This window comes from Peromyscus eremicus, chromosome 2 (assembly GCF_949786415.1).
Source record: "Peromyscus eremicus chromosome 2, PerEre_H2_v1, whole genome shotgun sequence".
NCBI lineage: Eukaryota > Metazoa > Chordata > Mammalia > Rodentia > Cricetidae > Peromyscus > Peromyscus eremicus.
The window spans coordinates 10,354,244-10,379,264 of record NC_081417.1 but is presented as its reverse complement, the minus strand read 5'-3'; the positions used below and the strand labels follow the sequence as shown (position 1 = coordinate 10,379,264).

Genomic DNA, 25,021 nt, shown 5'->3' with positions numbered 1-25,021 from the left:
AGACTTGCCTGGACTTGACCTCAGCCTCCCTAGCTGTCACCCCAGGTGCCCTCATGAGAGGCAGAGAATTAGGTTCCAACAGCTCTGAGAGCCAGAGATCATAAACTCTGCACTATGAATCATTTGTGTAACTCTGGAATGGTAAGGAAGCCACCTGTAGACCAGGTCACAGGACACTCAGACACAGGACAAAGCAGTCACAGACTGCAGACTCCTCTGTCCAGCCTTCCTTGGTCTGTTGAACCCACCACTCTTCTCACAGGACACTTCGGCTATTTGGCACAGTGTGAGATGACTGTTGCCCTCTGTGCTATGAACTGGCCAGGGCAGTCTTGGGAATATAAGATAGTTATTTAAGCCTGTGAAGCTGCAATATATTCACAAACTTCATGTTTTTAAAGACTCAGTTTAGTAATCATTCTTTCATTGATTCATGAATGCATGCATTTGGAGATCCTCTTTTTTATTCATCCAACAAATATTTAATGATGATTCTAACAAGCACTTTCATGTGGAGTGAGAATAAGTACTGAATCACACTCTATTGTGCTGTATCCTCTCAAACTGCAAACTGGGTATAACATAAATCTCACTTATTAAACACATCACAGATAAGGTCTGGAATCAGGGTATACCTGCCATGTCATAGAAGCCAGTGTTAGAGATTAATTCATTTCCACATTTAAAAAAATTAGTCCTCCATTGCACTTTTTAAAAGTTCTGGCACATTTGGACATTTAAACAATTACAATGGTACTTTTATAGGGCCTCAATTACTTTCTAATAGGCTCATGGCAAATAACCACATCATGGCTTCTAATGTAAGGGACAGAACTGCTAAGTAACCTTATGTTGTTAAAATTCTTGACCCACATAACTATGCATTACCAGTTAAGTTGTGGAGTCTGTGGTTTTGGCATATAATTGTACGGATTAAATAACCTTAATGTGTAATTACATGAAAATAAACCATGTAGCTTAGCTAAATTGCAGTGCAATTGTTATCACCAAGTGTAAGTCGATACCAATTAAACCTTCCTTTAAAACTCCACAAATTAAGATTTAACTACCGAAGAAACTCTAGAATGTAAAGTCATGGTATACCCTGGGTGAAATATCCCTGAGTATTTTCAGAGGGTTAATGGCACTTCTGAAATTAAAACCAGCTTTTTCCTTTACCTCTGTATTAGTTATGCCTTATTGAGGAAAGTTTCAAACAGGCACCGATTAACCTCTTAAACACTGTATTGCAAAAATTGCAGTGCCGGTGGAGAGACAGATTGGGAATTCTTGTGCTTATGTCAAGTAAATATTTAATCTTGGTGGGTAGGATTTGGGACAAGGAAAAACATGCTGTTGATAGGAAATTTTGTATAACAAAGGTGCTTTGTATCATTCAGCCAGATAAAATGGTAACGATTAGCCATGGAGCTCAGGTACACTAGACTCACATCTGCAAAGCCCTGGGTTGGATCACAGCAAAGACATAGAAAGGAGGGAAGGAAGAGATAAAAATGGCCTCTTTCTTTTTCTATTCATCACACACACATGGACTAAGTCAATCACTAAGGAACTTCTGGACTCCAGTTTCCTCATTAGGAAAAGGAAGAATAACAGCCATACACAGAGAAAGTAGTTACAAGGTTTGCATAAAAACGAGATAGTGAAAAGACCTTCCCTGTACTTTATATGAAATAGGAGTGACTAAATACACATTCTTTCTCCTTTGTCGGGCCTTTTTGTATCTTATATTGAATACTCCGACAATGAACTGCAAGCTAAGTCTGTATGTCCAGGGTAATCAGTCTTATAATTTGGACACAGGTCACTAACATGCTTTTTGGACATAAAAAATTTACACTATTAATAAAAGACTTTAGTAGTGACTAAACATTAAGAGTTGGTGGCTTTTTTTAATCAGAATGTTGTATATTTAAGAAAAATTATCTGTAAAAAGGATGCAAATCTCTCCTGTGCAGAGTCTTCAGATGATACCTGTGCATTCTTCTCTCTGACCACCTCCAGACTCCAGATGTTCCAAGTAGCTCTCCATTTAATTGTGCCTTCTGACGGCACCTAAACAAACACATCAGAACTTGTTCAACATTTAGCAAGTGCAAGTTGAAGATTTTCTTTCTGTTAGACAAATAGACGCCATCTGGAAAAAATAACCCGAGGCGTTTGGACAGGGAGGCATAAAGCTTATTGGCTGAACACCCAACGAACACAGAACACTACTTTCTTTGGCTCCTCTGCTCTGCCTGTTCCTTTCAAATCTTACACACTGTAGCAGTCACTGTACAGTTAGACAAGAGTATCTTTGTTACTCATGCACACAAACATTGAAGGCCCCCGGAATTTGAAAGATTGACTTGTAAGAATTATCTGAGCCAAAATGTTTCTTCTCATATTATGACACCTGTTTAACAAAATAAGTTCTTCCTGACCCTATATATTGATGTTAATTGCTAACAATGTTTATTCTTTCTATCATTTTCAAGTTTTACCACTTTCTCTTCTTAAACAGGCTTGTGTTCATATAATCTTTCTTTTCCTCTTCGATCTTTTCCTGTGTTCAAGCTACTTTATAAAAGAACAGCCTCTGATGTGCCAATGCTGTTTATCTTACTGATTAACTTTTATTTCACAATTAGTATTATATAATATTAATATTGTTTATATCTTTCACCATGAAAGGGACTGAATTTAAATGGTTGCAGTGTTATTAGCCTTTAGGATAAAATCAATTAAGTGTTCTCAGAAGTTGTGAGAGCAGTCTTCATTTTTATTTTGATGATAAAATGGCATTTTAAAACTATACCAAACTTTCAGTGAACACACCCTTCAGCACAGGCTTAACTTACTTCTTATGTAATAACTTTTTAAAAAAAAAAAATATATATATATATATATATGTATATATATATATATATATATATATATATATATATATATATATATATAAGCAGCTAGGTTTTTCAAATTGAAAAGCAACTGCCCCAGACTTCTGGAATTCATTTTTACTACATCCCATAATCTTAGCAGTAGGGAGTCTAATGAAACATGTTTGATCAAACAATTTTATAAATTGCCTTTTCCCCCACAATTCTCATGAAAAAGGGTATTCAGGTAGATTAATACTCTAAAAAATTTTAATGAGATCATTGAAATCGGTTTGAGTTCAACTTCCTAGGAAAACAAAGCCACATTACAGAGGCAGGTATTATACTAAAAGAGTATGTCTCATGGGCAGAGGATGTCTCATGGGCATCTTCTTCCATACGTAAGAGAGACAAGCACAGGGTGAGCCCAGTGTTTGGATACCTTAGTCAAATCTGTAATGCTTCCGGTAGGTATATCCAGGGTCCCCTGTGTCCCTGTGCTTGACAACAGTGAACAAATAGACGCTAATTACCATCTGTGTCGCTCCTGTCTTTTCAGTCCTACCCTGGCCCAAGTCTGGAAAGTGAAGACTTTAACATTCCACCCATCACACCTCCTTCCCTCCCTGACCACTCTCTGGTGCACCTGAATGAGGTGGAGTCTGGGTATCACTCTCTGTGTCACCCCATGAACCACAATGGCCTGCTCCCGTTCCATCCACAAAACATGGACCTGCCAGAGATCACCGTGTCCAACATGCTGAGCCAGGATGGCACACTGCTCTCCAACTCCATCTCTGTGGTAAGGATGGGCTTGTCTAATGTGCTGGGCTTAAAAGTCTCAGGAAAAGCAAGGGACAGCTCCATGCAAGGATCTTTAAGTTGTGTTAATGGCCTTTTAAAACCAGGGAGAGGTTTTAGCTATAGCAATGGTCTCTGTAGATCTTGAAATTTCTTAAAGTCATTTTTTATTTTACATTTAAATCAGTGAACTACTTGTGTAATCATTCATATTTGTCAAAGTACTAAATACTGTTGATGATGCTGTTAGGAAAAATGGCTTAACAGATTTCAGAGAAAAGGTCACTATAAATGGTGTTACTTCTGGGCTGTGTCAGGTTCCTAGCAACAAGTAAGATCCCTGTCTCTTTTGAGCAGTGCCTTATGTCAGCCTCAATTTTATTATTTGCTCTCTGAAATTCTACACATTTGCTTTGGAGAGTAGCAAGGAAACAATTGTTTTGTTTCTGTTTTGGAAATAGAATTCTGCTGATTGAAATGATCTCCATTAAGGTGTCTCAGTCAATGGGACATTCTGTTACTTTGACGTGTCTGAAGATGAAAATCTTATCCCCTAGAAAATTAGCAAAAAGCCAAGCTCTCAGGCCCTCCTGCAAAGTCTGGGCATCTGTATTTCCAAGGAGCATCCCATAATTACGAAACACTAGCTTATCAAGAAAGTATTCATTCTGATTTTAATGTCATCTACAAACATAATTTGGGTATACACTCCAAGAAGTGGGAACAAAGAAGGTCAGTGGTGTGCAGCCTAGGGAGGGATTTGGAGCAGAGCACCAGCCTACCTCACAGGCTAACCGTGACTTCTCATTCATGCTCCTTGGCTTTCATTGTTGGACCAGTGGACAGTCTAACTGCTGTCACTCTCCTGTTACTAAACAGCACTATCACAGGTTCACAAGGAACAAACTGATAACCTTGTTTCTGAGTTCTGAAGGAGTGTTCCATACCACCGTTCACCCAGATGTGTGCAGAAATGTCTGTGTTGTGTAGCTCCACAGGAATTTTTGTGATGAACATGAGTGTAAGGGGATTGGATTGGCTGAAAGGACAGTCAAAAGAAACCCCAATATGGCTTTTCTGGGAGACAAAACCTAGCACCACACAGTGGATAGACCTGAGCTCAGCCTTGGCATGCACAGCCAAGAAGAGAAAACTCTTATAGTATTGTCAAAAGTCAAAAGCATCACCATCGCTAGACTGTCTACATTATATCCCTCTTAAAAATTGAAGTTAAATACTTAGCAATGCATGCAAATATGCAAATCTGAAAAAAATGTGTGCCAAGATCATTTTTTAAATTTTGTATTTAAGTATGTATTTATTTTTTTATGAGTACATGTGTTTTCCTGCATAAATGTCTGTGCATCAAGTGTGTGAAATGTCTGAGGAGGCCAGAAGAGGGCATCAGACCCCCTGTGTCTAGAGTTACATGAGCATTTTTATTTTCTTTGATTTTATGATCTTGACATAGGGCACATGTACCTGGTGACCTCTATCTTATGCAGTATAGATCTGGTGATCACATGAGAAATTTGGAAGAACTTTACTGGGATAGTGGTGAGGACAGGGGAATGGGGTTGGGGGCTAGTATTCCATTATTATATCATCCTCAAGTAGATATGGATCTCAAGATTAACAGCTCCTTATAAGTCCCCATTTTGGGTCACTTTCTTTGGAAAAGACTTTGTGTCTAAGGCTATTTCTTCACACGTTATCATTCTTTCTGGTAAAAACTAAAACTCTTTCCTAAGAACTTTGCTCCTGCTCATAGGTTCACAGCCCACCAAAGTGTTCAATATCACACAGGAACACATGTACAATAACGCATCACAGAAGACTTCCCCCACCCACCCAAATCTGTACAAAGTTCATGCAGCAGCTAGAAAAATTCGTGGAACAAAGTAAATGAAAAAACAAGCACACAATTCAACATCACACAAGTGAGCACGTGTTGCAAAGCATCACAGAGAAACCCATGTGGTCTACAAACTTTATGTGCCAACCAGAAAATTGATTTTAAAATCAAGTGAAGAAACAGCAGAACTTTAGTGGATTTTCCAGGCTTGGACATATGTTTACAAGTAAGGGCAGCTTGGGTTAAGGACACTAATAGCTACAAAAATCAGATACTGTGGGCTTCACAAGCCTGTTCTTGTGTGACTCTTTTGGAGAGGTTAAAATGTGTGTGAGAGAAAAATTTTTCAGAGTTAAAGTCCTAGAAATTGTTATGTTCATTTGGAGATCTCTCAAGCTCTTCTCCAACACTGACACAGCTGATAAGAGCCAACATTTGTAGATTCTCAGTGAGGAATTTTCTGTGAGTTGTGAAAATCCTACGACTGGAAGCCACACAGTGCAGTTTAGATATAGAATCAACTAGCCCCAACTGTATTTTCCAGATGCAATATGTGGAACCTGTTGCTCTTACAGTTGTGATTCCATCTTTGTGTCAGTGTTTTCCCATTCTAGAACTTTAGTATCTGAATGAATGAAAGAGATTAAAATATTTTAGTTTTTAGTTAGAGATTGCATATATTTTAAATATTGTGATGCTTGCTATAAATACATTAATATGTTATGTATATTACTGTTAGATATGTTATAATACATTGTTTTTAATGAGAACGTATCTTAAAGTTAAATTTTCTTGTATATATCTTGTTTCTTATTGCTCCTGGCTGCAGAAAGGACAGTCTTACTGTTAAGTTTCCTACAAGCATCTAGCATGTCCAACATGAAACATTTAGTCCACAGCTAAACATACATATCTGTGTGAAGTATTCGTATCTGAGTTTGACAAATGAAAAATGGAGGCTCAGAGTAGTTCAGTGATGATCAGTGGCTCAGCCGGTAAAGATTCTAGGTTCATTTGCTGGGAAAATGGGGACAATGACAGGCCTTACCTTGTGGGGTTAAAGGAGTTTGACAGATTGCTAAGACCACTCACTGACTGGCACACAGGATGCATTATGTAAGTGTTGCTTCGATAAAATGGTTTTCCCAAGCCTGTGCCTGTGTGACTCTTTCAGGGAAGTTAAAATGCATGAGAGTGAAGACTTTTCAAAGAGTTATTTATACTTTGATCCTTAATCTTCTTCACATCTGTCAAAAAGACAGCAGTAAGCCTGCTATTAACTAAAGAAGTCTTTTCCTTGTGTGGAGTACCCTTGTGTATTACCGCAACTAACATTTCTGTCTTTGAGCTGGATTGCCTTGGTTCAAATCCTGGGCCTGCCACCTATATGCTGTATAACACTGAGCCACTTAAATAAACTTTCTGTGCTCTAGCATCCTCACCAATTGTATGGCTGTAGCTGGGTGTGGTACTCCAGCATCCTCACCAATTGCATGGCTGTAGCTATAGCCCTGGGTGCTTCTGAGGCTGAGAAAGGCGAATGATGAATAGCCAAAGGCTGGGGCCAGCCTGAGCAGTGCAATGACACCTCATCTTCTAAAGCAGTAAGCATAAAGTTAGAAAGACATAATATAATATTGAAGTGCACGATGTGGTAATCATTAAGGTAGATCATAACCATTAAATGGTGCCTGGTTCACAATAGATTTAAGTCTGTTCTACCAGAACGCCTTTCAGTTTAAAAACTTTTTTTCACCAGAGAAAATGTGTATTGCCTTCTACAATTTACCATAATCCTGTACAGTGCACAGCACACACAAGGTGAGAGTTCAGCCTTCTGAAATTTTCCTCCATTTGTTTATTTATTGTAAATCCTTGCCTGTGCTGTTTTATAGTCTACTGGGACTCCTTATTCAGTAGTTATTCAGAACTCCAGCAACAACTTAGTCTTTGGCACTCCTAAAAAGATTACATATTCTTAAAGTCTCTCTGTTCCAAGAACAGGCTATAAAGCAGGTAGAATTTCTGTAGTACATACTGGTGGGTGGGTGCCAATTAGTTCTTATTCTCTATGTTCAAATTCAACAGCCATTCATGACCCAATATGCAAGAGCTCCAGTTCCTCAAAACTCCCCTGAGTTGTTTTGGTAGTGGGGAGCTGATCTCTCTGCACTTCCTGTGAAGTGGAGTCTGGTTAGAAATGTAGTGGAGCAGGAGTGTCAGACAGGCGTGTTAGCCAGCAGAAACCCGATGTGTTCTGTATATCAGCAGGGGTGGATTTGCTCAGTGGCACAAACTCATCTCCCTGGAGCCTAGAAGGACAACAATAAGGCAGAATTTCCCTGGTGTTGCTCTTAGGTTCATTTCTTATAAAAGCATCCTTGAACAAAAGAGCCTCTCTCCAAGGCAGAAACCCACAACTGACTGATTGATGGCTCTGATCCCTTCCAGATTGGCAGTTTCCTGATTCCTTCTGAGACCACACACCCCTTGTCCAGACTCTTGCAATTCACTAGACTTGCCACCGTAGTTAGTTACTAAATTAGTCATTTTTCTTGTCGCTGTGACAACATACCTGGCAAACACAGTTTAAGTGGGGGAAAGGTTTATTTTGGCTCACAGTTTGAGGACACCGTCCATCATGGTGAGGGAAGTGTGGCCCTAGGAACATGAAACTCCAGTCACACTGTACCAGACAGGAAACAGAGAAATGGATGTAAATGCTCAGCTGTGTTCTCCTTTTCATCCAGTCCAGGACCCAAGCCAGTGGGATGATGCCACTCACATTTAGGGTGGGTCTTCCTACCTCGGTTAACTCATTTTAGAAAGTCCATTGCAGATACACCTGGAAGAGCAGTTCTCAACCTGTGGGAGTTCACACAGCAGATATCCCGCATATCAGATATTTATACCATGACTCATAACAGTAGCACAATTACAGTTATGAATAATTTTATGGTTGGTGGTCATCACAGCATGAGGACTGTATAAAAGGGTCACAATGTTAGGGAGGCTGAGAACCACTGTCTAGAGGTTTGTCTCATAGGTGACTCTAGATTCTGCAGAGTTTTGAATATCAGGATTGAACATCACAATTACTTAGTGACCTTTCTTTACTGTTTCTCCTCCCCTTTCCTTGTCGAGCTTCTGACAGGATCTCACAGTGTAGCCCAGGCTAGCCTTGAACTTGAAGTCTTCCTTTCCAAGTTTTGAGATAGCAGGTGTACACCGCTGTATCTGGCCACTTTTTCTTGCTCTGGCTTTGGCCATATCAATGTTTTAAGTGTTCCCCTCAAAGGTCACTCAGTTATAAAGATATTGAACAGTGGCTAATGTCATTTCACTGTTATAAATGAAGTGATGGAGGAGATGGCTCAGTGGTCAGGAGCACAGAGGACCCAGGTTTGATCCCTTGCACCCACGTGATCGATTAAAACTGTCTGTAACTACAGTTTCCACAGGATCCAGTGCCTTCTTCTGGGTTCCATGGGCAGTACATGCCTGTGGGTGCACAGACATACATGCAAGCAAAACATACACATAAAATAAATAAAATCTTTTTAAAGGAAGTGATGTTGCTTTGTGTTGATAGATGAGGTTTTCATGTTGTTAGAAAGAAACTAGTTTGGAAGAAAGAAAAATAAGTACATGAATGCCCCTGGTAAATATTCATGACTTCAGAAAAATCCCTTGATTTCTGCAAATTAAAACCAAGAGCCCCTCTTTTGCTCCTCACTCTGATAACAGTCACTGCTGAGCTTAATCATGGATTGGTAGAAGCGAAAAGTGCAACCTTGTATAAAGTCATCCAGGCTGCTTGGCCTGGCCTGTATGTGGCGATTGCTTGTTCTTTGTGCAGTCAACAGAAGCTCTTTCATACAAAGAAAAACCGTGCGAAGTTTTCAAATGGCCTCACAGAAAGGATTCATTTAGAAGCCTGGCTTTGTGGAGTGTAGTTTCTAATGGCACATTATAGGAAATTTACAATGAAAAAAGCAACAAAGGAGATTTCAGTTTCTTTGAATGCTTCAAATTTCAAGTTCTGGAGTTTAAAATGGAAAAAAGATGTTAAAAGGCAATAAAATTGGGGGGTTTATTTCCCAAATGCCTTCTTTTTTCCAGGCAACAAAAGCCAGCATAATGTATATACTCAGATTTATTGTCATTTGTAGCATGCAGACATGGCACACTTTGCATTCAAAGGCCACTGTACAACTGTTTTGACAACCATCACTTCAGTAGGTACCATACAGGACTCATGAAACGGAAGCAAGAGTGCTCCTCTGGGCCCATGGGGAGTGCCGAACATGAAGGAGTTCAAATGCATGAGAACAGCATGGCTTTCTAATATGTTGCCATTATGGGAAGGACCACTGACGTACTGAATAATGCAGCTTTCAAAGCCAGGCAGAAAAATGTGATTACAGACAATTTGATTGCTGTTTTTTAAAAATAAATATTTTCAAAAATCTTGAGGTATTTTCTTCTATAATGCATAAAGTATATAATGTGAATGGAGCTGAAGACCTTTCGGGACACCCCATGTTCATATGGAGTAATGGATGCATCCATTTAAAATGGAGGGAATATCATAGAAGCTTGTTTCTTTCTCCAAAAAACACAAGAAGGGCAATAAAAAAAAAAAGGATGCTGCCCATCATGACAGGAGGAAAAGCATAGAGATAATTACTTAGAATTATGCCATAAATTGTCAAAATTATTAATTACAGTATGCCCCCACACAGGAATTATTCTTTTTGAGTATCTAAGAACAGAGATCAGTCTCCTAAACTACTTTAATACCATGAAAAAAAGTCTGCCTTTTATTCCTATATTTGACCACACTTACGGAATGAGTCTTTTTTTTTCTTTTTTCGTTTTTGTGTTTGATAAATTCCTAATAAGACACAAACTAGATGTGTTTATGTTTAAATGTTAAGCTCCACGCAAGCCTTTTCTCTGTTCAAAGCAGATCATTTTGAATGTGGGACCAATAAGCACTTCTATGGCTTCAGTATGTTAATGATTTGGGCTGTCTTTTAGTGTTATGATAAAATATTTCAAACTGAGGCTGTCATTAACAGTATCTGGAAAAGGAGCCAATTTAGAAACAACACTTCCCTTGCAGACCAAGCGATCAAAGTCAAATTTCACTGAGGTCCAGTCCTTGCACATTTTCTTCATTTCTAGAACTCACATGAATCTGCACTTCACTTATATGTAGTAGAAGTCAAAAAACTATAAAGTCACTTACTTGATCTTCTGTGAGCAAACAGGGGACTACTCACTGCAGTCTGTTCGGTCTGAGCAGCCGTCAACCTAAACCAGTTGAGATGTGTGGTTTCCTACCCAAGAGCCAAGATTCCACAGCTTTTCTTGGTAGCCTGTTTGTGTTTGATTAACCTTGTAACACTACGTTAAATTGCAGTAAGAGATTTAGAGTCCTTCCAGGAAATACCTATTAAAGTTAACCCAAAATCTTTTAGTGCAATTTCTGCCTGCTCTGTGGGCTGCCCCACCAAAATGCCTGGAGAGCAGATGAGTCCAAGTCTTTGACATTTATTAAGTCTCTCTGGTAGTTGAGTTTTGCCTAAGCCAAGTAAACCCAATTTCTTCAACTTTTCCTCAAAGGTCATTGTGTTTCAACCTGTATATCAGATTAGCTTTTTTTGTTATTATTTCTTTTAATATTTATAATTCTAGAGAATGCTGACAGCAATGGAGGTCAGACTTATGGATATTACAGAATAATTTAGGAATTTTTAAAATTCTTCTCTGCCACCTCAAGGATTTTCTACAGGGTCTTAAATAGCATCCTTGATTGGTGATGTTTTCACTTTTGATTCATCAATCACTCTTATTTGCTGTGTCTTTTGCAGCCTTGGTATCTGGCCAGCAATTTTCCATCTTGTGTTTGTATAACTCATTTTACATCCTAAAGGCAAATATCTGGGAAGGCTTTCATAGGGTTGCTCTTCAAAGACTTCCCTCCTACACCCTACCCTCTTTGGGCATCCATTACTTAAATAGCCCTCAGCAAGTAAAGAGAAAAGGAAATGGCGTTACTGAATTACTGTGGACAAACATATTTCTAAGTAGGCTACTATAAAGGAACTTCCAGGCTTGAGCCAAACCCTTGCTCCTTCCCTGGAACCTTGAAGCTGTTGTAGAATGCTTTCTGACTTGTTGTGGGTATTTGGGAAAGGCAGCAGAAGAGTGAGATCACAAATAGCTAAGCACAAGAAACAGAGAACAGAACCATGGGCCCAGAGTGTAACTCAGTGACAGAACTTGTGCTTAGCTGACTTAAGACTCTGGGTTAAAACTCCAGTGAGCCCACAGTTGTGTGTGTGGAGTCCCTGTATGATTATGTAGTTCTGTTTGTAGTGCCTGCTTTTAGAACTGGGTTCCTAACATGTTGCTTGCTCACTGTTTCTGGTCCAAGAAATGGTCCCTTCTCTAGCCTTTTTAAATCATAACAGTACAAGTTAGCAATTTGTAAGCCTCTTGTGTCACAGATTGCTCCTCGGTGTCCATAGGCTTGCTGAACAAATCTCAGGACACACTCTGCCCTTGGCCCCCTGTGGCATGGACCCAGTCATATCACTAGTCAAGAAGATACCCATAGGCTTGTCAGCAGTCCAATTTGGGGGAGGCATTTCCTCAACTAAGAGTTCCTCTTCCCAAATGACTCTAACTTTTGTCAAATTGAAAAACAGACAACAAAAACCTAGCACAACTATTTCTGGCTAAGTGTATGAATGAATCCAATGGTTTCCACTGAAAAGCTGTGTTTCTCCCAGGTACCTAAAGGGCTATTACTGCTTTGGGTGAGGTTTCATGTGTGGTCTTTTCCTCAGCACTCATTTGGGACCTATCTCTAAGAGGCAATTCATTCTTTTAAAATGATATAGATATTCCTTTTGTTTATGCATTTGTTTCATTCTGTAGGCCAGGCTGGCCTCAAAGTCAGATCCTCCTACCTCAGCCTTCCAAGCAATGAGATGATAGGCAGCTGTCATCATGCTCAACTCAAACAGTCCAGTGTTTAAAAATACTAATAGCAGGTTTCATGGGTTCTAAATGCATTTAATTAAAGCAGTTTCATCCCTAAACATAAACTCAGCTTTGTAGTCTTAATTGGTTACTGCTAGTTACTTTAACTCATACGATAATTAAAATGATGTGTCCGTCAATTAGTTACAATATACATTGATCCTTCTTTTTAGATAAATACTTTTATTTTCTGAGGAAAGGTACTCTTATGAAGAAATATCATATTACTTACAGAATTATAACTTTAAAAGGAACTCATTTCTCTCAGGTTCCCTGAAATCTCAGGCAAGGGAGAGAAATAGGAATGCAGAAAATGAGTATATCTGAGAGATTTGCCTGGATGTCCAATGTTGACTGTTTCTTTATTTCAAGAGGATTCTGTCTTTAACTTACCATTTACTTGGTTTGTTCAAGTGGATTATTAGCATTAAAATGTTGCATTATAAAATCATTTTGTCATGGAGTCATGGAAGAATCATTCTATGTGTTTTCAATGAAAAAGTCTCATTTCAAAACACTACTTCCTTCATTATTCATTGACTGTTCTTATCCAGAGCACATGGGAGTATTTTAAGATCAGGTTTGCTTTTCTATTACATTTTTCATTTTTTCTTTCCACTTTAATTTTTTTCCTCTGGTTTGAAAGTTGCATGTTCTCTGATGTGGACAAGTGTTACCTGCGGGAACATAATAGTCTTTGTCTTTGAGTATTAACCATTTATGCTCTAACTCTGCCTGCAGCGATACATGCTTGTAGAGGAAAGTACAAAGAGCTGCAGGGACTGGACATTTGTTTGAATCACAAGGATATTAGATTTGACTCTCATGGTTTTGATCCCTTAAAAGGTTGAAGATATTGTAGTTATCCAGAGAACAGATTTTTTTCCTTTATCTAATAAGTATAGTGAACATCTTGATAAACGTGTAGTCATAAAATCAATAGTCAGACATCCCCAAGTTTAATCACTGTACAAATTCCCTAGGGAAATAGAAGTACTATTTAAATAGAAAACACTAAACTCCTCTTTACAATTCAGGTTAGCATTCTGGTTTTGATAAGCAAGATACTTTATCAAAACATGTTATATTTGAAAAGCATTATTCTTCAACATTTCGGGGAGTTTTGTTTTCTGTAATAACAACCCTCATAATCTGTAATAAAAAATTATCCAACCCTGACAACATCATACTGTGAAAAAATTTCCTTTCTTGTATTTCAATTGTATATCTAATCACACTGTCTACTCAACAGCAGATATGACTGATGGTTTCTAAGCAGAGATAGAACCATCTCTCATACACTGAAAGTTGCAATTTCTGTGAGTGATACCATTCTTCCATTCTCCAGATGGCAGTTTCTTCAAGATTCTTGATAAAAATGCTATTCTGCCAAGGCTACCAAAAATCAAACCAAGCAGGCCTAGAGGTGCAGGTCTGGAACTCCAGGTCCAATTTAGAAGGTGGAGGCAGGAGAATTATAAATTCAAGGCCTGTTCATACTCAGCTAAAAACTTAGTTAAAAGTGAACAAAAGAGTGCTGGATACGTAGCTCAATGGTAAAACACTGGTTAAGAATATGTGAGGACTTACCCACACACATACCTCAATAAAACTCCCAACACCATCTCCATCAAATTCCTCCCTTCAGGGCACTGGGACCTCTGTGGAAGAGGAGGCAAAGAGTGTAAGAGCCCAAGGGGATGGAGGAGGTCAAGGAAACAAGGCCTTCCAAATCTACAGGATCAACACACACATATGAACTCACAGAGACTGAGGCAGTCTGTACTAGATGGGGATCCTAGAGCTGAGAGAAGTAGACACAGGGCCCTCTTCCTAACTCTGAATGTTTGATAGTATTCCAATTGATAATCACTTGAAAAAGAAAATTTAGTTTTCTCTGAGGGAGTCTCACTGGGGAAACAAACTACTTTCAAGGGTCAGCTGCATGCCCAGCAGAATGGACGGCCAACAGAAACCAAGCTCCTGGGCATCTTGTGGGGAAGTTCTTTGTCTCATAATGCCTTGTCAGGCATTTTTCTTGGCATTTTTCTTTTTAATTATATCCTTTAAAAATTTTTTTGTTTTGTATTTTGTACTTTTTTCTCTCTCTTTTTTTTTTTTTATCCTACAGGTTCTTTGCATATATATTATGGCTTCTGGTTTTATGTTCTTTGTGGGATTCCTGAGTATGCAAGTTTCTGTGTCTGTATCTGTTTCTTGTGTCTTTTTTTGGTCTGTTTTCCTTCTGTTTATTTGTTTTGTCCTATTCCTGTGAGTTTGTTTTTCCTTATCTTATTTTATTTTGTTTCATTTCATTTTGTTTACTTTTTTTCTTAATGTCCCTTAGAAGCCTGCTTGTTTTCTAATGAAAGCGGGTGGAATCAGGTAGGAGAGGAAGTGAGAGGGAAATAGGAGGAGGAGAAGGAGCAGAAACCATAATCAGGATATTACATGGAAGAAAAATCTATTTTCAATAAAAAAAATGCTGGGGTGGGCATTGGGGGCAATAGGAGAAAAGCTGGGCATACATGATCTGATCTGGGGAGATGGGAAAGGCTCCCATCTGATCTGGGGAGATGGGGAGGCTCTAGTATAGAGGAGGAGGAAGATAAAAACAGAAAAAAGAGAGTAAAATAATTGTAAGAGTGTCTGAAAAAGTCATAAGGATTCATACTACTAATGATTTTCTTTTTAAAAAAACTATAAAAAATGAAATTAAACTCCCAGTAATAATGTTAGCATTTGAAGCATCTTTTTAATTATATATATTATATATATATATATATATATATATATATATATATATATATATACACACACACAATATATATTGTATATAGTACACACACACACACACACACAAACACACACACACACACACACACACACAAGAATTAACAAACAAAAGAAGAACTATCAGGCTAACCCAACTACTATGATGTGGTCATCAACAGCCATGTTGCCTTTGGTTAACACCTCCTTGTTTTATGCACTGTTGTCTTAGTATCTACCTGGTTTTGCTCTCCCTGAAGGTACCTCATTTCTGATTACAGCAATACTTGAGGCTGCTATGGGATGTCATTCTGTATGCTGTAAATATATATTGCTCTGATTGGTTGATAAATAAAACGCTGACTGGCCAGTAGCCAGACAAGAAGTATAGGTGGGGTGAGCAGACAAAAAGAATTCTGGGAAGAGGAAGGGCTGAGTCAGAAGTCTCCAGCCAGACACAGAGGAAGCAAGATGACAAGGCAGAACTGAGAAAAGCTACCAAGCCACATGACTAAACATAAATAAGAATTATGTATTAATTTAAGTATAAGAGCTAGTCAGCAATAAGCCTGAGCTAATGGCTAAGCAGTTATAATTAATATAAGCTTCTGAGTGATTATTTTATAAATGGGCCACAGGACTGCTGGGGCTTGGTGGGACTGGAGGAGAAACATTTTGACTACATGAAGCTGGCCTAGCAAATGGGTGGACTTGGTCTTCTTTGAGGCCTTGATTCACTACATCATTTCTTCCCTTCACTGGATGTTTTGGGTGTCTTAATTTTGCCACAGATCTGCTAAGTGTTATATGTAACATATGTTAAAATCTAGGAGATGACAATTCATTTGGGAGGATGAGGGTTACATTCATAAAACATGGAGAAAATGTGGGACCACAGGAGATCAAATCCTCAAATATAGCTGAAAACACTTTAATTACCAGTGGTGTCTCACCAGCACCTGCTGAATGCTGCATGTGGCAGCAGAGTTATAAGAAGCAGTTAGAGTTTGGTAAGGAAGATGACCTACAGACCTACATTGGAACCCTGTCTGGCCTCTCATTATTGGTGTCTTAGCCTGGACAGGCAGTTCAGTTTCTCCTTCAGTAGCTAGGCTTGAGTGGGTATGTATGTGTGAAGCCCTGGAAGTAGCACCAGGAAAACAACAAACTTTGGGCCACTGGCTTTATTGCCCATCCTTGTGCATCTTCATCTCCATCTCTGGTGCCTTAGGTTTTTCTTACACACTTCCTTCCAGTCTTCTTGTAGTTACTGGTCTCCATTTTCCATGAAACATGCTGTGAACTATTCAACTTACTCTTTGGAGACATAGCCTCTTGCCACATGCACCACAAATATTCATGTGTTAAAGGCTTGATTGCCAGTCTAGGAAGCTCTTAGGAGGCTGTGGAGTCTTTAAGCTGTGAGACTTTGTGAAAGGAGATTACGTGCTGGGGACATAGGATCGAAGGTGGATATCAGGATCCTAGCCCTTGCTTTCTCTCACAGCCACCAGCAGGAGAGCTTTTTCCTGTGCTGTGTAGTCTCCATAAGTCTCCAACAGAGGCATAAAGGAAATATGACCAAAAGACCAGGAGCCGGAATAGTTATCTGGACAGTTATCTGGCTAAACTAGCAAGTCTGACCAGATGTGAGTCTACAGGTTCCTCATAAATCCTCCCGGCCCCAATCACACCAGGTTGTAGGTGATATGATCTTTATCCTGCCCCGGGAACAGGATATATCCTAGGCAGGGCATATCCTAGGCAGGGCAGTTGGGCAAGTGCTTATGTCCTCAGCATGTATACTGTGTAAGGACCTGGCTTCACACATGGTAGCAGTACAGTGAGTTTGCGTTGGGTCTTGTGAAAGGAATCCTGATGAAGCTGGTGCTTTGGCTGCTCAAGCTAAACTAAACATGACAACCCAGATGCCACACATAGTTCTGCCCTCATATATTTTTCTTTAAATAAACTCACATTATTTTTGCATTGCTGAAATAATGAGTGTGTAGGAAGAGCAGTCCAATGCTCCATTGAGACTAAAGGATATGCACGGAGTTTGGCCTGGGGACTTGGACAAATCACATGATTTCCCTGAATCTTAATTCCTCTATCTGTAAAAGAAGTGGGGGACATGTGACAACAATAATGTTTAGGTTACTCTGTGGCTATGGGAATTGAGATACAAGAAAGGAATTTCTGATATTGTAGGGCTGAGATGTTCTCTCTATACCACATATAATGCATTAGCATTACAGCTGAGGATAACTGACCACACACCCATAGACTGAAATTGTTCCACTCTTCTGCAAGGAAGGCAGTGCCATCTAAACTATCAGCAGAATGTGCTCACAGGCAAGGTCTCCTGTAGCTAGCTATGCCTAAGCCAGGAGTTGGGATGGCGCCCAGCACTACACAGCTGTATTTGACCAACTTCGAGGGATTACTTCCCCTCCATCATATTATAAGAAATTTAATAAAGTACAAAAGGCATCTAATTTTTTTTCCAAAAGCAAAAAGGAGGAAACACTAGGTAACTTGCCTATAATTCTGCTACTTTTTCTGATATGTTCCTACCAATTGGAGTTTTCTCAAAAACTTAAATACTATGTGCAGCAGGGAATTGATAAAAAGTGAAAGAAATAATGTTCTATAGATGACCTTCAACCAAATAATCTTCATTTCTATTAAATAATGATACATATTGTGACTGGAATCTTAAAATCAATTTAAATTTCCCAAGGGCTCAGGACATTCCCAACATGGAATCTTAGTGCCCATAAGATAACTAGGCAAACAGGTTGCTAGCCTTCTCCTCTCCTGTATGTTCCCACTCTATACGTTGTATGTTACATCCCATATATAGAACATCCCACTGTACACGTTGTATGTTATACATTCCATATATAAAACATCCCACTCTATATGTTGTATGTCATATATCCCACATGTACAACATCCCACTCTAGCAACATTCCACTGATGACTTTACAAAAGCAGAAGCTAGCTGCCTGCCAAGTCCATGCTTAGTTAGAAGAAGAACTCTAGGGACTGGACATGTCAAATTTTGTGAGATGTTCAGAATAATGGAAATCAAAGTCAGCTAAGAAACTCAGCAGCTTGTGGGAAATTCTTGAGTAGGATCTGGTCTTGATGGACTCCCCACATGATGATGAAAATCCATTCCAAGAATGGAATCTTGGCTGACTCAGAATAGTAAGTACTATCAGGTACTGTGAGGATTCATGTGGTAAGGTGAGGGTTATATATAAGACATGGTAAAAATGTGGGACTATGGGAGATCAAATCCTCAAATATGGAGGAACACACTTTAAATTACGAGTGGAGTCCTGTCAATACCTGCTAAATGCCTCTGGTGGCAAGTGCCAATTACAGTGGCATGTTCCTGTAATCCCAGCATATGGAAAGTAGAGACAGGAGGAATGCTGTGACATTGAAGCCATTGTTGGCTGTGGATTAAGACCTGTTCCATAAACAATAAAATTAAAGTTAAAAGATAGGCTAATGCACACCAAAATGACAGCATGATGCCAGGTGCCACTATCTATGGAAAATCTACTTCTCAAAATAACTTAAAAGATACTTCTCAGTGTGAGATGCAGAGATTTCTCCATGTTCAAGATATTTTTTTATCAAATCTGATGACCAGAATCCAGTCCCAAAAGCCCACATGGTAGAAGAAGAGAACATACTTCTACAAATTTTCATCTGCCCTTCACATTCATGCCATGGCATGTGCAGGCTTCTCACCCCCTGCCCCCCTCACACATACACACACACACACATACACACACACACACACACACACACACAGGTGGTGGAGGGAGGGAGGGAGAGAGAAAGACAGAGAGAGAGAGAGAGAGAGAGAGAGAGAGAGAGAGAGAGAGAGAGGAGTCTTTGAAAAACCTATAGTGCAGGTACATATGTTCTGAAAATTCAAGAGAATGTTATTGAGACTCTGTAGGCCTGTAGATACAGAATCCCAAACATAACACAGTGGTGCATGCTGTGGCTGGCAGTGTCCCAAGGGCCCAGTGTGGAAGGCTTATGCACAGCTGCTGCTTCTGCAGTGAGGTGGTGGAAGCTTTAAAAGGGTGGCTCATAGTGGAAGGAAGATAGGTCATTGGGATCATGTCCTTAAAGAGGACGATAGGAAGCTGATGACCTTCTGTCTCTCTCCCTCTGCTTCCTGCCTTGGGATGATCAGACACACTCCACTGTGAGCTCCTGCTGTGCTCCAGTATGGCTCCAGGAGCCCAGAGGCAATGGAGCAGAACACTCATTGAATGAAACCTCTAAAACCGTTAACCAAAAATAAAACTTCCCTCTTTTTAAGCTGATTACTCTGAGGCATTTTTCTGGCAAACAGTGTCAAAAATACCAACCATCATTCCAAGTGTTTAGAAACATGAAGCCTCCCTGGGTTCAGAAACTGGAGGAAAGCATTCCTGAGTCTCCTGTTTGCAAAGTGGGAGCAATGCGTGGTATGTAGTACTTCCCCCTACCCTGTTTCAATGAGGATTAAATGAGAATATACCCAGTAATTTATAAATGTGAAGACTTATAAAAGCTGAAATTCATATATATATATATATATATATATATATATATATGAATATTCTTATATGAATATAAGAATTACACTGAAATAATTTGCACAGTAATGGTTTTTACCCAGATTTATTGGAAATTTATTGGTGTTTTTAATTTAAAAGATAACAGATTCAAATTTTCTAAACACATTAAGGATCAGGGTTATTGAATGCAGCATTTGGGTTAAATATAAGCTCTCTTCTGCCTTGTCATTGGAAGCTTAGATAGGGACAGGGAGGGCATGCCAAGGTAACAGGGATGTGTCTTTGAAATTTGATTGTTCCAGCGAAGAAGAGGTCCTGGGCCTCACATTGTCTTATATCCTGGAACATTGTCTTACATTCTGGAATGATCTTATAAAAAAACAAAATATAAAAGGTAGAACTAGTCCAAAAATACAAAGAAAGAAAATAACTAGTGCTTTTTTGAATAGTTCAGAAAAAAATACAGGCATTAAATTTCCCAGGGCAATCTATCAAAATGTTGAGAAAAATACATTGGTAATGAGAAAATATCAAACACCCATCGGGAGACAAATGCATGTAACTAAATCATGGATCACAAAAGGGTTCCCTCAGGCACCTCGGTGACAACTTCATGATGCATAAAAGAGTGGATTCCCCCTATTACAAGTTATTGGATAAGTACCTCCATGAACACAGGGCTGTACTATACAGGGGAGAAAGGATTTTGGCCAGAGGGCTCTTAGGGAGATACCATTAAGGAATAAAATGAACAAAAAGAGAAAGTCATTAGGGTTATACCCCCCAAGAAAGCAATTAAATGCTTGGACATGGAATAGGCCTGGTTACAGGTGCTTTTCCTTAATAATCACTGAGCTAATGCTTATAACAACAGTTCTGTTGAGAGTAGTCAGGACATTCCATTTCAAATCCTCTTTACTTCTACTAAGTATAAAAATATGGAGGTGAGGCAATTCATATTTACTGCATATCTTGGAAATCTCTCCATATATGTTCTACAAACTTCAGTATCACTGAATATACAGAAATTATACTCCTATCAGTTATTGTAGTTGGAATTTTCTTTGGCTCACCAATCAGCTCCCAAATAAAGACATGGAGACTTATTATTAATTATAAATGCTCAGCCTTAGCTTAGGCTTGTACCACTAGCTCTTTTAACTTAATTTAACCTGTTTCTATTCATCTATGTTTCACCTTGGGTTTGCTATTTTTTTTAACTTTTCTTTCATTCTGTATGTTCTACTTTCCTGCTTCTTCCATGTCTGAATGGCTGGACACTGGTGTCTCCCTGTCATCTCATTTTCTTTCTTCCTGAGCCTAAATTCCTCCTCCTACTTACTCTTCCTGCCTATACCTCCCCCCTCACTCTTGGCCATTCAGCTTTTTATTAGATCAATCAGGTGCCTTAGGGAGGCAAGTTAAAACAGCAACACATCTTTACATAATTAAATAAATGCAACATATCTTTATGTAATTAAACAAATATTCCACAACAAACAAATGCAATATTTTTGCAAAAACAAATATAACACATTTTTGCATAATCAAATATTCCACAATAAATTATTTTTACCTTAAACACAAAGATGTTCAAAGCAAAGAACTCATCAAGTATCTGCAATTCGTTACTCTATACCCCATTTCCAACTGCGAAGAGAATGAACTTCTGAGAGCAGGTCATGGCTTCTGCATTGAGTTCTTCATTCACAGAGTCCTTCCATAGTGTTTTTAGTGTGAAAGTTTCCAAAATTGACTCCAAAACTGAACCCCAATTTTCCTTTTGGGGCTGCAACTCACAATAACTAGGCAATTGGGCATGTAATGTATATAGTATTGTTGTCCAAGTCAACACAGAGTGAGTGAGAAGTCGCTAAATTCTCATCAGGCCTACAACTAGGACTGTCATGGGGGAAATGGAATTATGCCTCAGTAACTCCATAGTAGACATTGTTCTAACTAGTGGTGTGGACAGAAAAGTTAACATGGGAATAGTTCCTTCTTTCAAGTGCCTAATAAACAAAAAGTATAGACTCAGAAGTTAAGGAACAGGTGGTGTAGTTTGGCAGCGGTTAGAAGGAGCACTATACAACAGAAGTTTATTGTGAAAGAGAGGAGAGGCAGGTTGGAAGGGAGAGGGGCAAAGGTCAGCCCGCATCTTCAGAGGAATGGCAGGAAAGAGATTGAGGAATGGGCAGAGATCACTCTTAAAGGAGGCTTAGTGCATATGCACAGACGATGTAGTGACATAGTAACCGTAAGACCCTGGGCTGTACAGGTATTTGTCTGAAAGCTGACAGTGCATGCGCTCAGGGGATGCTCTTAGTGGCTACCTGGGGGTGGGCCAGAATGATGCCTGAAATGCTAGCAAACACCTTCTCATAAGGAGTGGTAATGGTTGGTGAAGTATTCTTCTAGGTCCCCGAGGGCAGGCTAGCATAATGCCTGAATGCTAACAACAGGGACCTTTAAGATGGCTCAGTGGTTAAGAGCAGCTAATGCTCTTGATGAGAATGTGAATTTGAGTTTAATTCTCAGCACCCACATCAGATGGCTTACAACTGCCTGTTAACTCCAGCTCCAGGGGATCCGACAACCTCATCTAGACTCCATGGACACTCATATGCACATAGGCTTCACCACACACACACACACACACACACACACACACACACACACACAACCACGCACACACACACATGCATAAACTCTAAAAAATATATATATAATTTTTTTAAATTATCGAACAGTCCAAACTGTGATGCAATAGAATTTAAAATATGGTTTGGGTAGTCAGTAGAAACCTTAATTAATGAAGGTAGACTTTGAACGGGGTTTGCAAGGCATATTTGATTACTGACAGAAAGAAATGGAGAACCTATTTTGAAATGAGGGAAGTTTTATTGAGTGATGATATGAAATGAATCACCATCTACTTCTGACGCTCTGCTAAAAACCTGGAGCTCATCCTTTGTTATTCTTTGTGCCTCAGTCCAGACAACCAGCTCATGACAAGACTTGGTCCATTTACCTCCAAAATGGGTGGGGTCTGCCCTCTTTGTGCCTTCTTCTTGGTTCCTACCATGGTCCAAATCACCCTCTTCTTGGTGAGCTGTGTCATGGCATCCAAACTGATCTGCTCTTCTCATACTCCTCCTTCCACAAAACATCTTCCACTTACATTACTGTGACCTTCTTAGCATGGTTTACAGTTGGTTTTCCTTTCTTGCACCAAGAACAAAATAGAAAAATCTTCCATATTTCTGAACAGGCTCTCCAGGCTCTCTTGGGTCCTCTAATCTCTAATCTGGTTCACACTACTGTGTCCCTAAGAGGCTCAGCCACCCTGGCTCAGTCTCTTGCCTCCCACCTGATGACATTTGTGTTTGCTCTTCCCTGTTGGGAACACTTTTGCCCAAGATTATCACGTTTAGTTCTCACTCAAATGTCAGCCCTTGAAAACTTGAGTCTACAGTGGCACTTTGCCCCTGCCCTGCTGCTCACACCTCATCACATTGTCCTCTTTCATAATGTTGGTTAACACTGTAAAGCACATGTGGTAAGACAGAAATGCATACATACCCGCCACTGGAAACACTGACTCTTGAGATGATGTGGTTTATTTAGAGAATGTTATGTGCCTCCCACTGCTAGATGGGAAGCCCTGTGGCAGGTAAGAACTTGACTGTGTAACCTTAAAGAGACCTCAGAGTTAAGAGGGACATGGCAGAGTCAGGTTCATGGTACATGTTGAATGACATGTATACTGAATGTCGCTCTGAATGGATTAAAGAGTCCTTGAAAAATGTACTATAAGAAAACTCATTCTTTATACTTTAGTAAAATGGATACCACAGAAGCAGGTGTAGGAGTTGCACACACACACACAAACACTCACACACTAACTATGCAAATACACTGACATAATGGTTTAAATGTTTCTGTCTTTCTTTTCTCTTGTCTCTTACTTTTAAACTTCATTCCCAGGGATATACAAGCAATAAAACATTTAAGACTTTCCAAGAAAACCTACAGACATGATTGCAACATCAGGGGGCTTGTCCACAAACAACATTAATTATTCCACTGTGAATTTATTTGTGTCCAGTACTTGCATTTTAGGAAGAACTTAAATGAAACATATTGTTATTCCTGCCTCCATTCCTTAGATGACAACAGGTCATAGCACCTCTATCTTTGCATAGAGGGAAGTCCAAGGACCAAGCCACTGGCACAAAACTCTTTACCACCCCAACGTAGCTGATGACAGTCTCAATAATAAGAATCTGGGTCTATGTAATTGTAAGAAAAGAGATGCTATTGACTAAAATCAGAGTGCACTTTTAAAGTATAAATGTTAAGATGACTATATCTGGTAAAATGGCTTTGAAAATTGAAGCCATAATCTTTTAGGCTCTAAAAGGAAGTTAAGAGGTACTCTAATTACCTGGTTTTTTACGATAAAAATTTCAAATTAATAAGTTTTGATGAGATCTGATAGACTGGCAAATGGTTTTCATGAGTATCTGCAAATATATATAGAAAAAGTCCAAAAAATATTTGAAGTCTTTTCCTTGCTTTTCTAACTTCGGCCCTTGGGAATTGCTTTGGAGAACAATGCTGATTGAGTGGAGAAAGGATTCATTTTGGATTTGATAGCCATGTTGAATGAGTAGATGGATCAAAGCCTATGGTAAGTCACCTGACTTCCTGGACCCAGTGCAGTCCTGTAGATAGCTTTCTGGTTACAACACTCTCTATTTATTGATTTGTTACCAATAAATTTGGAAACTTATCATATAAATTTACAAAAGAAGTGTTAGTGACACATGGGTCCTATCTATTCCTGTCTGGGTTCCTCTATCAACTTTGTATTTCTTTGTAGTTATTTGTGGACTTTTATGTGACTTTATTGTTATTTCAGGCTTGGTGTCAATAGATCAGTAATGGACTTTCAAAAACTGACCATTTTAAATTAAGGAAATGAGAAATAAAATTTTTATTTAAAAATTAAGCATAGCTAATGTGACATGTTGAGAAGGCTGAATCCCAAGCTG

At 39.1% G+C, this 25,021-nt stretch overlaps 1 protein-coding gene across 1 annotated transcript in view; it reads left to right on the top strand.

Annotated features, from left to right (window-relative positions):
• Nucleotides 1–25,021, top strand: part of Tox (thymocyte selection associated high mobility group box) — a 308,938-nt gene that overhangs the window by 167,535 nt on the left and 116,382 nt on the right. The window contains exon 4 of the mRNA XM_059253831.1: nucleotides 3,442–3,684. Within this exon, the coding sequence (XP_059109814.1) occupies nucleotides 3,442–3,684 (243 nt within the window). The remainder of the gene's footprint in view (nucleotides 1–3,441; nucleotides 3,685–25,021) is intronic.